Source organism: Elephantulus edwardii, unplaced genomic scaffold (genome assembly GCF_000299155.1).
Source record: "Elephantulus edwardii isolate Elephantulus edwardi_28Jun2011 unplaced genomic scaffold, EleEdw1.0 scaffold00011, whole genome shotgun sequence".
NCBI classification, from domain to species: domain Eukaryota; kingdom Metazoa; phylum Chordata; class Mammalia; order Macroscelidea; family Macroscelididae; genus Elephantulus; species Elephantulus edwardii.
This window is the reverse complement of record NW_006399761.1, coordinates 1,141,270-1,156,060: the sequence shown is the minus strand read 5'-3', so window position 1 is coordinate 1,156,060 and position 14,791 is coordinate 1,141,270. Positions and strand designations below refer to the sequence as shown.

Here is a 14,791-nt window from a genome sequence, read left to right as displayed (position 1 = left end):
TACTTCCTCACACTTCACAGAGGTCCCTGGCAGCAGTCTCCCAACGCAGTGTGTCGTTTGAGTTTCTGACTGTTGTTTCTGTGGGTGTTGTTCCCAAGTAAAATGAAATCCCTGACAACGCCACGTCTTCTCCCTGTCTCATGATGTTGCTTATTGATCAGTTGGGAGCATTTTTATGTTTTTCACACTGCAATGTAATTGATACTGAAGGCCTTCATGTGCACCAGTAAGTGCTTCATGTCCATCTTGGACTGTTAACAAAGTTGTATTCTTTGTAGATGGTTAAAGGGTCCTCCTCGAGGACTAACACAACTATCTTCTTCAGATGGTCCAGCTTCTCCAAAATACAGATTGAGTCAGTACAGTGAAAGGATACAACCCTGGTGCACACTTTCCCTGATTTTAAACCAGGCAGTGTCCCCTCGTTCTGTTAGAAAAACCTCTTCGTGGTTTATGTACAGAATCTGCATGAACACTATTAAATATTCTGGAGTGCTTAATTCTTCCCATCAATAACATGTTGTGAGCCACAAAACCCAACGCCTTTGGGTATGAAGTGAAACACAGGTAGACATCTTTGGGGACGTGGTTTTCATTTCCTTCAGCTTCATCGTGAACTAGCATCGGAGCTTTTGATGATCTGTTGTGTGAACTTCCAGTTTTTCCAGTCATACTCAGTGCATGGAAATGAGCATGTGCACCTGTTCTTCGCATTTTTGGTGATGGCACGTCAGCAGGTAAAAGTGCCAGACGCCTTCATAATGGTCACATCATCAAAGGAGGTGCTGCTTTGAGGAGGCAGCTCTTCCCCCATCTAACTTCCGGGGCCTCCCCGCCTGCAGGACTCATTTTCTGGCCTGTGTTAAACAGGGTTCACCTCCTGGTCATAAGATTTTCAGTGGCCACGTTTGGGTTTTTTCCCCCCTGAAGCCTGTCTTGGTCTGTGATTGTGTGTTGCTCTGAGTGACATGAATGTTAATGTAAGAGCAGCAACAGTTGTTCTGTGGAAGGTGTCCCGTTTAAGGTGTTCCATTCAGTTTGATGAACTTGACCTGAGGGGTTAGCACTTACTTGTTGTATTTGAGGCTCGCTTTGACTGGCCTGAAACAATGTCGCCGTCTTAGTTTTCTTTGGAAGAACTGACAGGCCTCAGAGGTGCCCGCAGCTCTCCCCTGGCCTGTTCCCGGCCTCATTTTACTTGGTGTGAAGTGTCAGCAGCGGCAGCGACTCTGCTTGGCATTCCTTCCAGCCGCCTGCCCGACAAGTGAGAATTGATGCTCTTGGCTTTGTGTGGATGCCGCCCCTGGGCCCCGAAGCGCCCCGCTTGTCCTCCGTCCTGGAGCGGCCCAGGCATCGCAGTGAGCTCAGGCGTGTCTCCCCCTCAGTGATCTGGACTATCGAAATGCCTTGCCTTTTGCAGACCCCAGTGGAGAGGAAAGTCTCGAGCATATTAAATCAGTACATATTTTCAGGATGAGCACAGACAATAAACCAGACCGTGGGCCCTCTCACAGCTTTTTATGGTCATGGAGTGCACAGTATTGAGGGAGCTGCAGAGTCTGCAGGCAGCGCTCGCCTGCCTGAGCCTCCCCGGCCCAGAGCCTTTTCCTTCTCATCTGTCACCTGTGTGACTGTGGGATGGGGTGTACGGCCAGCAGCATCTTTGTCTGTGATGCCGCATGGCTTGCTGGTTAACTAGTAAGACTGAGAGCAGTCCCTAATATATGGTCTGGTTTGTTAGGGGTTCCTGCTTACCTGCTTGAACTGGTTATGTTCACAGAAAACAGATGCTTGTTTGTGATTTTTTTTTAAATTTCGAATGGTCAAGCAGGGGTCACAGAAAATCAAAAGAACCACCCCCTCCCACACCAGAGGTAACTGCTGCTGGGTTTCCTTTGCACGGGCAGGAAGATGTTTATGCCCGTGTACTTGGCTGCCCAGCTGTGCTTTTCATCCTGCAGCGTGACTGGACTCGGGCAGCGGGCTAGCGGGCAACTGGCCTTCTCAGCAGTCATGTCTTTACGTATCTCAGCTTGTTGAGCCATCTCGCCCCACTTCCCAGCTCTGCGCTCTGCCTGGGACTTCGTGCAGGTATCTTCACGGCTCCATGACATCACAGGTTTATTTACAGGGGTGCTGCCTCACCCATGACGCCTTCCTAGGCTGCCCCAGCTGAAAAGCCAGCCTCTCCACCAGCCCTTCCCGCTCAAGTCCCTCTTCGTCCCCTTTTCTCTTAGCACTCACTCTATAGCCTGTCTCGGTTTTTCTGTCCTCTCTCTGGCTCTTGTGTATTGGACATTCTCTTGGGGAAAGGATTTGGTCTTCCCCTAGCTCTAGACAAATACCAGACCCACAGATGACGCTGAGTACGTCCTAGAAGGCTGGTGGACGGCATACCTCTTCTTCTGCATCTTTGACTTTTTCCTGGGTTCTGAGCAATGCTGTCCTGAGTAGCCTTACAGGTGTTTGTACGGTTGTGTGATGGATACATTCCGGGAGTGGAACTGTCGAGTTTAAAGGAGATGCATTCATGTTTTAAGTTGCTAAGAACGGCCTCCCATCCTTCTTCTCCCCACCCTCAAGATGCAAGTCCTCTCCATTTGCAGTCCCAGGAGCAGTGCGTGAAGATAACCGTTTGCCGACACCTCGGGGTAGACCTGCCTTCAGACCTTTGCGGGTCTCATGGATGATGATAGCCTTTCCCCTGAGTTTGAACACCTGCGTCACGAGTGTGGGTCAGTCTGTCTTGAGTGCATCACCCTTTATGCCTCTGTCTCTGCTGGTACCTTCCTTACCCACTGGCTCTCGGGCTGTCGGCGTCGGGTCCTTGCCTCTCGCTGCACAGCCTCTCTCGGCTGCACGCACATCTAACCCCAGAGAATAACGTGTCCGGACCGCAGCTCTTCTGTGGCTGGAACCTCTCTCATCCTGGCATCCGCATCTCTTATTCTTGCCTACGTTTTTTTAAAAAACCATAGACTTGGTTTTTTACTGCCGTTTTCAGTTTACTGAAATTGTGCAGGAAGTCCAGAGACTTCTTGCGTGCCCCTGCCTCTGTAGCTTCTCCAGTTACGAACATGGCACGTCACTGTGGCCCTTTGGGACATCTGATGGACCAGTATCAGTAGCTTGTTATTCACTAACGTCCAGGTTCTGTCATGCCTTACCCTTTGTTACTTTTCTGTTTGCTTATTTATAAAAATCCTGTAATCACATGGCAGGGGCTAGCCGAGTGTGAGCCACTGTACTCATCACTCTCTTCCTGTTATCTCTTTAAGCCACATAGACACCCAGTCAGGTGGTATTAGTTTGTATTTGTGTAAGGAAACTGAGGGATAGTGAAGTTCAGTTACTCGCTGAGGTCACACAGAGAGTGGTTGACAAAGTGAAGACTCCAGGCCAATATGGGGACACTCCACTGCAGGGCCTGTCCTCCCAGCTGCAAGCTCTGTCCCCTCCACGTGGATCATGACTTATGTGGCCTGCTCTGTTTTCAAACGACTCTTTTGCTCATTCAGAAAGCTGACAACAGTTGCTGAAACTAGGGAAGGATCCCTGTGTTAAGTGTGGGAATTTTATAAACTGGATTTTATGGCATGATTCAAACTGGAAATAATATAAAAAGATAAAAAGTTTTCACTTCTACCCTTGTGTGTGTGTGTGTCTCTCTCTCTCTCACACACTCACTCACACACACACACTCTCTCTCTCTCTCTCCCCTCTCCCTGCTCTTGTTTGTGCTATAGACAGTGAAGTAATGAGTCTCTTAGCAATGGCCCTGAAGAGCGTAGACTTGTTACAGAGGCTGCAGCCCAAAACAAGTGTTTGAGAGGGATGATGCTGAGAAGGGGCGCTTCCCTGCACCAGGCTCTGTAAACACAGACTTCACCACGTGTGCGTTTCTCTTGTTTCAACAGTGGATCCGAATAGAGCCTGGTACAGGGCTAGCCTCCTGGCCAGCACCGCCCGACTGCCCAGAAGAAGGCTCTGTGACAGCGCCCTTGCCTTTGAAAACACTGCTGTCCCGAGTTCACGGTCTCTCTTTGGAGACACATATCTGAGTACGAGGGAGTTCTGGTGGCTTAGTGGTCAGGAGTCGTGCTGCCTATGCCAAAGCGCACGGTTCAGATCCACCAGCTGCTCTGCAGACGATGGGCAGTCTCCTCCCGCGGGATTAACTGCCTCTGAAAACCCACTGGAGGCTCAGCTGTGGGTCAGTTCTGACTCCATGCTCACAACGTTTGAGTACAGGATATGCGTGCTCTCTGCCCAACCCCCTCCTTTTTTTTTTTGAGGCGTCCAGGGCACACTTGACACCTGATCTGAAAGGTGAGAGGAGCGCCTGCTCTTCTTGATAGGAGGTGACGGTGGGACTGAAGCACAGCGGGGCGGGAGCACCGCGGGACGGGAGCACGGCCTGTCCAGGGGCCTGCTGTCCCTCCCCGTGTCTCTGGAGGCTCTTTCTGCAGAGGCTGCAGCAGAAGGGACTTGTCTCGGCTTCAGGGGCTTTGGAACATCTTCTTTCCTCGGAATCATTCCACTCTGTTCTCTTAGGCTCTTTATTGAGAAACTACCCAAACATCGAGATTACAAATCCGCTGTCATTCCTGAGAAGAAAGACACAGTAAAGGTGAGTCTTCCTCTTCCTGTTGCCCGCCTGCACATTTGAAAGCCGTGCAGACTAAAGCCACGGTAAGAGCCTTCCCGTCTGCAGTCGGGCATCTCACGTGCCTCTGGGCATCCCACCAGAGCAGTGAGCGAGGCCGCAGCCGCCTGGCACCGTGGAGGGCCCGTGAAGTCACGTCTGTAAATGTCGTCACATCATCAACACTGCCTGCCTTGACTTAAGTTCTCTTCTCTACTTGACAGGCCTCTGTTATTCTCATCCTCAGTATTTTGTTTTCTATCTCAGAAATTAAAGGAGATCGCGTTCCCCAAAGCAGAAGAGTTGAAGGCAGAGTTATTAAAGCGGTACACCAAAGAATATGCAGAATATAATGAAGAAAAGGTCAGTGTGTGCCTGCAAAGAAAAAGAAACCGTTGTGTTCTCTTAGGCTATACCCTGTGATTTTAATATTTCAGCAGATCCTGCTCCTTCCCCTTGCTCTTTTTAAATGCCAGCAGTGTTTATGTATCTGTGATATCTTTATATGAGTTCATTGCTGTCAGGTCAGAACCGACTCATAGCGAACCTTCCAGTGGGTTTTCCGAGGCCATAAGCCACGTGGAAGTAGACTCCCCGTCTTTCTTCCCCTAAGGAGCAGCTGGTGGATTCATCCCACTTGCCTTTGGGTTGGCAGCACACTTCCTTACCCAGAAGGCTGGCAGAACCTTAGTGAGCACGGGTGTTCAGGCTGAGGACTGGAGCCCTGGTTTAACCTGTTTGCCTGAGAAGGTGCTTTGGGAAACAGTCAGTCTTCTGTGCCTCTGTTGTACCTCAAGGAAGATGCTAAGAGCAACAGAAGTGGCTTCCTCAAACACGGGTTTTAGATGAGAGACTTTTAGTGTTTGCGTCACGTTTGGTTGTACTTGAAGTTACACATAATAATTTACCCCTGTTGAACTGTTTTAAAATTATCTCCTTGGGGAAGAGTTCGAGTTAAACCATGTGTTGAAGCACCGAGAATGCTGTCCGTGGACTTGTGTCCTGGAAGTGCTCACATGCCTGTTTGAGCGGCCTTCTGGGCCCTGCCCTGGCGCTGGTTGACTGTCAACAGGAAGGAGCAGTGAGGCGTATATTTTAGGTCCTGAGGAAGTGAAAGCCTAGTGAAGGGCGTGCTGGTTGCAATTTCTTTTTTCTTTTCAAACCTCCCTCTGTAGTGAACCGATGACCAGAAAAACCCAGAGGCTTCATCTGGGGTTAAAATTCAGTGGAGACCCCCAGGGTTTGTAGACGTGGAGTTAGTCTTGTCTTAGAGCCTTATTTGGAATACAGAATGTGTGCATGGCACAGTTACCAGATGAGGCTGCATATGACACAGGCCTGGAGCACAGACGATAGAGTCCGTAGACTGTGCAGAAGGTGTTGATTGCTGATCGTCCTTGGAGAAGGGGACCCGGCAGCCTGGGACTCTGACTGTCCGTGACTGAAGAGTTGGTATACTGAGTCTAGAGGGGTGGCGGTGTGTGCTCTGAGGGTGGACACACTGAGCGGGAGTGGATTCTGTACTGACCCATTAGCCCAGAGTAGCCGGACACTCTGATCCTCAGTCTGCGGAAAAGCCTGGTTCTCCGGAGCAGCTCAGTCAGCGTCGCCTGGTGCTTTTCTCTTTGTAGAGGAGGGCAGCGGAGGAGTTTGCGCAGAGCATGGCCGTCAAGCAGGAGCTGGAGAAGGAGAGGCAGAGGGTCGCGCAGCAGAAGCAGCAGCAGCTGGAGCAGGAGCAGTTCCACGCCTTCGAGGAGATGATCCGCAACCAGGAGCTCGAAAAAGAGCGCCTGAAGATAGTACAGGAGTTTGGGAAGGTGGACCCGGGCCCCGGCGGTCCCCTGGTGCCTGACTTGGAGAGACCCTCCGTAGACGTGTTCCCCACCACACCTGCCTCAGCCACACAGCCTTCAGACTGTAACTCAATCGTGAGGCCAGCTAAGCCACCGCTGGTGGACAGGTCCTTGAAGCCTGGGGCGCTGACCAGCTCGGAAAGTAGTAAGTCCACGTGTGGGTGTCCTTCTGTCTCCATGGCAGCCACACAGCCTCATCCTGGGAGATTCAGCCCAAGACTCCCTCCCGGAGTCCAGTATTCAGCTGTGGGCACCAGAACTCCCTTGATAACGTTGTATGGTAGTGTGCCCTGTCCCACTGACCATGTTACAGCACAGAAACAATGGGCAAAGTAGCCTTAACTTAAGCTGTGTAATTCACGTGAAGTCCAGGCAGTTTTCTCAAGTGTTGTTTAACATCTCCACTAGATCTTTAAGTCCTAAGAGTTGGGTGGAGGTTTGACATGCAAAGTCCATTAGAAACCACTACGAGCAGACTTGGACATTCGAGCAGACTTGGACATTCGTAGGACAACTTTGCATAAGACCGTTAAAGAGACAGCTGAGAATTTGTTCAAGGGAAGCACTGTGTGTGGCCGGTGATGGCTCAGCCCAGCCCCAAAAGCCACTGAGAATCTCTCGCCCTCTCCCCAGGGATTGGTGGTCTGAGGGTACCTTGATATTTGAATAATAATGGGGGAAGCAGTAGGAACCTATTGTCTGATGACCATTTGTGGAGTTCGGCCTTCAGAAGATGTATGTCAAAGTACAGTTTCAGGGCAGAGAAGAAGGTAGGACAGGAGAGGAAGGTAGACTCTGAGGTGGCGCTCTCGGGCTCTTCTCCACGTCGTCCCTGATAGGGTCCCCCAGCTGTTACTCCCACCCCTGTGCCACCTGCCCTGGTCAGGTTGGACCTTTGTGCTCCACAGCGTTTCCCAGATGGTCTGTCACGGAGCTTCGCCTGTGCTAGAATCTCTCCTCTCTGTTGCTTTTAACGTTTTTCTCAGTCTCCTTTCCTCCCTCAGGTAGATTCTGTACTTAACTCCCAGAGCTCTTTATCCCTAATGCTATTCATGTCATTCAGTTGGTATTGCAGACTTTCACCTGTTTTTACGTCCGTGCGTGAAGGTGTGAGTCTCCAACACCTGCAGGCTGAGCACAGGTCCTGCTTGGTGTGTTGTCAGTCACGGTCGCTGAGTTGAGGACTTACTGGCCTGCGTGCAGGACCTGGAGCGTGGCTGGAGGGCACTGTGGCCTGCTGGCTCTCAGCCTTCTCTGTGCTGCTCAGCACAGGGGCCACCCTTGGAATTCTCCAGCCAGCTGTGCACACTGCTCTGTTTTCACCACCTTTTTATAGACCAGACTATGTCTTTTTGTTCTTTGTCTCCTCGGCATCTTCACTTTCTTCTAAGTGCCTGAGTTCAGAAGGACGGGACTGCTCACAGCCTTCTCTGCTGTCAGAAGTCCACTCTGACGCTTTCTTTGAAAGACGTGCTCTAGGCTTCTTCTCTTTTCAGTCTGACCGAGGATTCCTGAGTATCGTGGGGGCTTTTTTAAGGTCGTAGTTAACTGGGGTGATTAAAGCCTGTTTGCTTGCAGACATGGACTCTCACCCACTGTGCTGAGAGTTGTGAGAGAAGCCTGCCCCCTGTCTGCTTGGCTGTGCCCCGAGGCCACCTCCCTGCTCAGGGCTCAGTGCCTGCACTGGGGGGTCCCTGGGGACTGAGTGCTGTCGCTGGCCTGCGGTCAGTGGGAGGCCTGCCAGGCGCTCTCAGGCACCCCCTTTCTCTTACAGCTCCCACAATTGACGGCCTGCGCCATGTGATGGTGCCCGCCCGACTCTGCCCGCAGTTCCTCCAGTTAGCCAGTGCCAACACCGCCCGGGGAGTGGAGACATGTGGGATCCTCTGTGGTAAACTGGTAAAAACTGACTCCCTGTCCCTCGACCACCCTTGACTCGGGAGGGTTGCCCAGTCCCAGAGTTCTGTGTGCTGCCGCCCCCTAGCTGACCAGATCAGGGCCCATGACTGTTTTGGGCGTTGCTGCCCGTTTCTCCCCCCCAGAGGGGCTGGTCACCTGACCATTGGCCATAGACCTGGTGCATTCCGCTCTGCACCACCAGAGCTCCTCATTCCAGTGCCAGTCGTGAGCAATGCCTGACTGTACACTCGGTCGACACATTCTGGCAGCATCGCTGTTGGTTTTGAGCACACCTCCTACACAGTGGGGGGAGCCCTGGTGGCTTCGTGCTAAGCCATTGGGCCGTCACCCCAAACGTGCCTGACTCAGGTGCACCAGCTGCTCCGGGAGAGGAGGACGGACAATGTCCTCCCGTCCTTTAGCTGCTTCTGAAAACTCACTGGAGGGTCAGCTCCGGGTCGGCTGTGGCTGGAGGGCGCACAGCAACATCTGTCATCCGTGGTAGTGTTGGTGCTTATAGTAGGACCTGGGAGAGATGGGAGACACTCACCACACGGGGCACAGCTTGATGAGCTCTAGGAATCGAGAGAACATGTGGGCTGATTCAGAAGTCCTGGGAGTGCAGTGGTTAAGCTCTTGACCGCCGACTGAGAGGTTGGGGTTGAACCTCCAGCTGCTCCATGGGAGCAAGACGGCACAAGCTGCTTCTGTAAAGATGACGGCCGTGGCAGCCCTGCGGGGCCCTGCAGGGTCACTGCGGGCTGGAAGCACCTCCGTGTCAGCAGGTCTGATATTGTTACAGAGCTCAGTCCTCAGTGATGAGAACGTGAGGTGGGTAGACATAGAGCCTTGGAAACTGATAAGGGCATAGAAGAAGACAGGGACAGGAAAACGGCTCCGCGTGGGAGCAGGAGCAAGAAGTGGTGCGACGCTCAGGCTTGCAGCGGGCCTCCCTCGAGCAGACCCCTCCAGCTGCAGTCAGAGCCACGGCGGGGCAGTGGAGTCAGATGCAGTGTGGGCATCGGGGGGTGGGAGGCTCTCAGCCGCTGCCTCGTGCGCAGCATCCCAGGCACTGCTGAGCCCGGCCCGGGGGACATGAGGAAGGGCTGCGTGCTGGGTGGGTATATGGTTCACTGCCATGGCTGTGCCGCGCCGGGGTCACGTGAGTGCCTCGGGGTGACGATTAGCTGCTTTATCCTCTGGCAGATGCGGAACGAGTTTACCATCACCCACGTTCTCATCCCGAAGCAGAGCGCTGGGTCTGATTACTGCAACACAGAGAATGAAGAAGAGCTCTTCCTGATCCAGGACCAGCAGGGCCTCATCACGCTGGGCTGGATTCACGTAAGCCGTGTGGGGCCCTCTTCTCTGGGTGTGCATGTGCCGGCCTCCCTCGGAGCCAAGCATGCGGCATCCGATTCTCTTCCTCCCTTTGCCTCAGTCCCAAGCCAGCATGCCTGACTGCTGGCCCCATCACTGACTTCTGGGAATTTTGAAAAGAAAAACACGTTGTTGTTGTTGTTTGTGCCATTAAGTCTGAACTGACTCACAGCTGACCCTCCAGTGGGTTTTCAGAGCCTGTGAATCACACTGGCGGAGACTGCCCGACCTCTCACAGGGCAGCTGATGCATTCAGACTATGAGCCTTTGAGATACAGCACAGCTTTTTACCACTTGGCCACCAGCTCTCACACAGGTTCTCATAAAGCCCTGCTTCTCCTGTGAGTGTGAATGGTGCGTCTGACAGGCGAGACATTGGCGTCCAAAGTATGTGGACATTGTCCACACAGGTGTGCCAACTTTATGCAAGCAAACTCTATAGTTTTGCCTGGTGTGGGATTTTATATATGGAGTTACATATGCACTCTTTTCTGTCTTGCTTTCACACGTTTTTAATGTTCCTTCATGTTAAGTGCACTTGTTTGAACTGCTTTTTTATGCTGAGGGAGCTGATGGATATAAGAGGAAAGGAAAGACGAGCTAATGTAGAGAGAAGAAAGCGTTAAAAGTAAAGTCCAGATGGAGGGTTCATGTTCCCGTTGTTGTTAGACACTGCCGAGCTGATTGTGACTCACAGTGACCTTCCGACTAACAGACCAAACCCTGCCCTGTCCTGCACCATGCTGCCCATCTCTGCCATGGTCAAGGCCACTGTCCCTGTATTAGTCCATCTCGTTATAGGGCTTCCTCTCCATTTCTGACTCCCCACCTTTCCCAGCATCTTGAGGACCAACCCCTCCTCCCAGCATCCCCAAAGAACGTGAGATGAAGTTAGGCCATCCTTGCTTCCAACCCTGGTTGGACTTCCTATAGGACAGATTTGCTTGTTCTTTTGACAGTCCATAGAATATTCGATATTCTACAACACTGTAATTCAAAGACTTCATTCTTCTTCAGTCTTCCTTATTCATTGTCTCTTTCATCATCTTCATAGGTGAGAGAAACTAATTTTTCTACAAGATTGAAGGGAGAGAGATGAAGATATATAGAGATTTTTTTTTTAAAAAATAAGATGCTTGGAGACATTGAGGGAACTCAGTTTCAATGATACTGCCTTCAGTAAGGTTGAGATCTAGACCTGCCCTTAAGCAGTAAGGACACAATGTAGGCTTAGAAACTGGAGTGACCATCTTTCCAGCCAATTAGAAAGTTTGTGTCTTTTTAAAAAAAAAAAAAGAAAGAAAGTATGTATCTTAATCTACTTGTGTTAAAGGATCCTCACTCAAGGTTTGGGAGGAGGGTTTATTACTAGTTATGAACCCCTGACTTACCCCTCAGGACTGAGAACCGATGAATGGCTTTGTACTTGAGGAGATCATGGCCAGCAGTTGAGGGGTGCTTGACTGTGTCCCCCACGAGGGGCTCTCTGACTTGGTATCTCTGTTCTCAGACTCACCCCACACAGACCGCCTTCCTGTCCAGCGTTGACCTGCACACTCACTGCTCCTATCAGATGATGCTGCCTGAGTCCATAGCCATCGTCTGCTCCCCCAAGTTCCAGGAGTGAGTCCACGGGGTCTGGGGTGGACGGGACAGGGGGTGTGGGGAAGGTCAGAGGGGTCTCCACGCCTGAGCTAACAGGGCCCGCACCTCTTTGTTGGCTAGAAGAGATGTAGATTGCGGGGCTAACTTGCTTTTCTAAAGGGCCCATATCCAGGAAGCCTACTGCTCTTGTTCTACAAGATACCCTAGCACCATCCCGTGTTAGGATTTTCTAAGAAAAACTCCAGAAGAATTTTGAAATGCTTGAAGTAATAGGAATTTCAGGAGAGTGATGGGTTAGAAAATTGATCCTTTTAGGGCCTGCCTTTTTTGTCATTTCACAATGTGTCCTTTGCTCTGAATTCTCCCAGAACTAGAAGAGGGCAGGGATGAGTCCCCAGAGAAGGAACTTGTCAACATCCTGCACCTGTCAGGCAGTCATCCCTCATTTTAGAAACGGCTTCTTGATGCTAGAACCCCCTGTTACAATGATGGGTTACTGCTGCCCTCAAAGAGAACGAGAGGGCCCTTGCCTTGTGTCTTGCTGGCCACACTCCCTCCATGTTAGTCATTCTGAGTTCAGAGGAAAGTGACCAGCGTGGAAGAGTGTCTGAGGTTTGCACCATTGTGGACAGAGGCCGGTGTCCCAGGCAGGGGTGGGTGTGTTTGAGAGAGATCTTTGCTTGACTTGGGCCTCTGTGTTCTTGTTTCAGAACCGGCTTCTTTAAACTAACTGACCATGGACTGGAGGAGATTTCTTCCTGTCGCCAGAAAGGATTCCATCCCCACAGCAAGGATCCGCCTCTGTTCTGTGTAAGTGTCTCTGTGGAGGCTGCTTCGAGCAGGGCAGCAGGGAGACCACTGGGCCTGATGAGAAGTCTCACCCTCCACCTGGATGAGCCGTGTCACACCCCTTCCCAGAACCCCCAGACAAAGGCACACGTGGGGGAGTGGTGTGGGCTGGGAGGGGCCCAGGGTTAGCCCAGTCACGTAAGGCTGGAAACCTTTGCTCAACCTCCTTAGTTCATCCAGGAAGCGAGGGTCACGGTCATAGCAGCTTTAAACAATGTACAGAGACTGCCTCGCACACAGCCTGGTTTCTGAAACGTTAGTTTCTGTATCAGCTGCCGGGCTTGGAGTTGAGAATGACATTCAGATGTCAAAGACAGAGCTCCTTCAGATGAGTCAAGTTCAGCCGTAGAACGCAGTGAGGGGCCGACAAGTGCTGCTGTGTGTATGTCCCGGCGCCATCACACTAAGTGAAAGACGGCAGACACACCAAGTTACATCACCATGTAAACCCAGCACCCCGGAAAGTGAGTTCCTGGGAGCAGACTAGTGCTCCCCGGGGGCTGGGGTGGTGAGGATGGGCAGTGACGGGGTGGTGGCCGCGTGGTGTTGTGAATGCACCACCGAATCCCGCACTTCACAGTGGCTCCCTTTACCTCCAGAATAAAGAGAGACAGGGGAAGCTTGTTTGATTCCAGCAGTGCGGTGAGGTCAGAGGGGCCCTTCCTGGGAAGTTGTCTCAGTGTGTGAGCTGTGCTCTGTGAACAAGAAGCGTTAGTGCCTAGAACCTGTGTCTCACATGTACCATGACTGCGGAGGGGCTGGGCTTCCTCTCCTCCAGACTGTTCAGGCCTTCATGTTAACATTCCAAGTTCAGGACCAAGTGGCCAGCATGCAACCTTGTCTCCAAAGAGGAGCTGGGATAGAGGGGATGTGTAGGAGAGGAGCCCCAGCAGGGGCCCTGAGTGCTGACTGCAGGTGTAAAAAGGCACCAAGTGTCCTTTACATGATTCCAAAGGCAGCGCGAGTCCCTGCAGAGTGGCAGTGATCGGCAGGATGTGAGCAAGAGCTTTCTGACTAGTGTGTCATAAAATGGGTGGTTTGGCTTTGGGGGGTCATGAAGTCCTGTACCGGGACGTGGAGACAGAAGCTGCCCAGTTAGAAGGAAGTGTGGGATGGTGGTGCCCAGGCTCCCGTTGACAAGGCGCCCGTGTAGGCGTGGAGTCAGCCACCCTGTGTGAGGGCAGGTGCCTCCATTCTCTGTGTAGTGACTAAGCTCAGAGCTCGTCCGTTCTGGGTGACTGAGTTTTACGGATATCTCTCGAGTAGTCCTGGATGTGATCAGTCTGCATGAGGGACCACTGAGAGCCTGGGGCACGTCCCCTAACAGTTGCTGCCTCTCGAGAGTCTGGCTCCCGGCGTGGGTCCCCGTTCCCACAGTGACTGCTCTAAATGAGGACGGTTTTAAATAACCTTCCAGAATTTCCCCAGGGCTTCACCTGTCTTCCTTTTCCCCCGTCACAGAGCTGCAGCCACGTGACGGTTGTGGACAGACCAGTGACCATCACGGACCTGCGATGAGCTTTTGAACCGGACATCTCCCAGGAACTGTTAACCGCATCAGTGTACTGTGCCCTGTGGTTTAAGATTGCCTTGAGGCCTTTTTCAGACAGAACAGAAATCAGACATCACTTGGGAAGAACTGATTTTCTATTTCTGATTTGAAAAACAACAAAAAAATCCAGAGTATTTTTTAGGCAGATCTGGGGGAAAGCATGAACTACATGCAAGCAGCTTTTTCAGTCTGCCTGTAACTCAAATTTCAAACACTAAGAAAAGTTGAAAGGACGTTACAGTGAATTCCCGCCTGCCCTTTGTTCTGAAGCCACCAGTGGATAACCTTTTTCTTTTTAGCTGTCCTAATTTCTCTGCCAGCTTGGATACTGTTCACCTTTGGATCAAATAAGGGCAACTATGCAGAATTTCGGAAGCCATGTCGGAGGTTTTGGGGTTCCCTGTGGTTTGTGGGGACGTTTGTGGGCTCAGCACGTGACCACTCGCTCTATCTGACCCCACGTGAGGCCAGCAGATGCTGAGAGCTATTTTGTTAAGAATTGTTATTTAACAGATACTTTAGGATATTTTTTTTCCTCTACAATAAAAATAACAATTAACTTATTTTTCTGTGTCTCCTTGAAAGTGATGAGTTGACTCGAGCATTGAGTAAGCGGGTTAAATCCAAGGCCTGGTCGGCTGGGCTGAGCTGGGGGAGAAGTGGGCAGCATGAGCCACGCTGGCGGTCAAGGTGTATCCCCGCTCCCTTTTAATTATTCAGTGTTTTTTCTCTGCCTGTGGCCACCTTCCAGGGTGTGAGGTCATCTCTGTTCTTCTGGTGCCGTCTCAAGTGGGTCATCCCATCCCCTTCTCCCTTACACCCTGAAAGCTTTCAGCTCAGGATAATTAGATTTTATCTGGAGTGCCAAGTTACACTCCAAATAAATGAGAACATGCCGCAGCCACCCTGCTTCATTTTCTCTTGTTGACTTTTCATTTCTGACGTGGACTCCCCCCAGTAAGGTGTTTGTAGCTGCCACTGAGTCTACGCCTTCCTTTCTGTGAGCCG

At 51.5% G+C, this 14,791-nt stretch overlaps 1 protein-coding gene across 1 annotated transcript in view; it reads left to right on the top strand.

Annotated features, from left to right (window-relative positions):
* The window catches only part of STAMBP (STAM binding protein), an 18,978-nt gene extending 5,202 nt beyond the window's left edge, over positions 1 to 13,776 (top strand). Inside the window, exons 2-9 of the mRNA XM_006880856.1 lie at positions 4,555 to 4,630; positions 4,913 to 5,008; positions 6,277 to 6,643; positions 8,273 to 8,397; positions 9,604 to 9,741; positions 11,288 to 11,400; positions 12,093 to 12,192; positions 13,693 to 13,776. Of these exons, the coding sequence (XP_006880918.1) occupies positions 4,555 to 4,630; positions 4,913 to 5,008; positions 6,277 to 6,643; positions 8,273 to 8,397; positions 9,604 to 9,741; positions 11,288 to 11,400; positions 12,093 to 12,192; positions 13,693 to 13,749 (1,072 nt within the window). The 3' untranslated portion in view covers positions 13,750 to 13,776. The remainder of the gene's footprint in view (positions 1 to 4,554; positions 4,631 to 4,912; positions 5,009 to 6,276; positions 6,644 to 8,272; positions 8,398 to 9,603; positions 9,742 to 11,287; positions 11,401 to 12,092; positions 12,193 to 13,692) is intronic.
* The last annotated feature ends 1,015 nt before the right edge of the window (positions 13,777 to 14,791 follow it).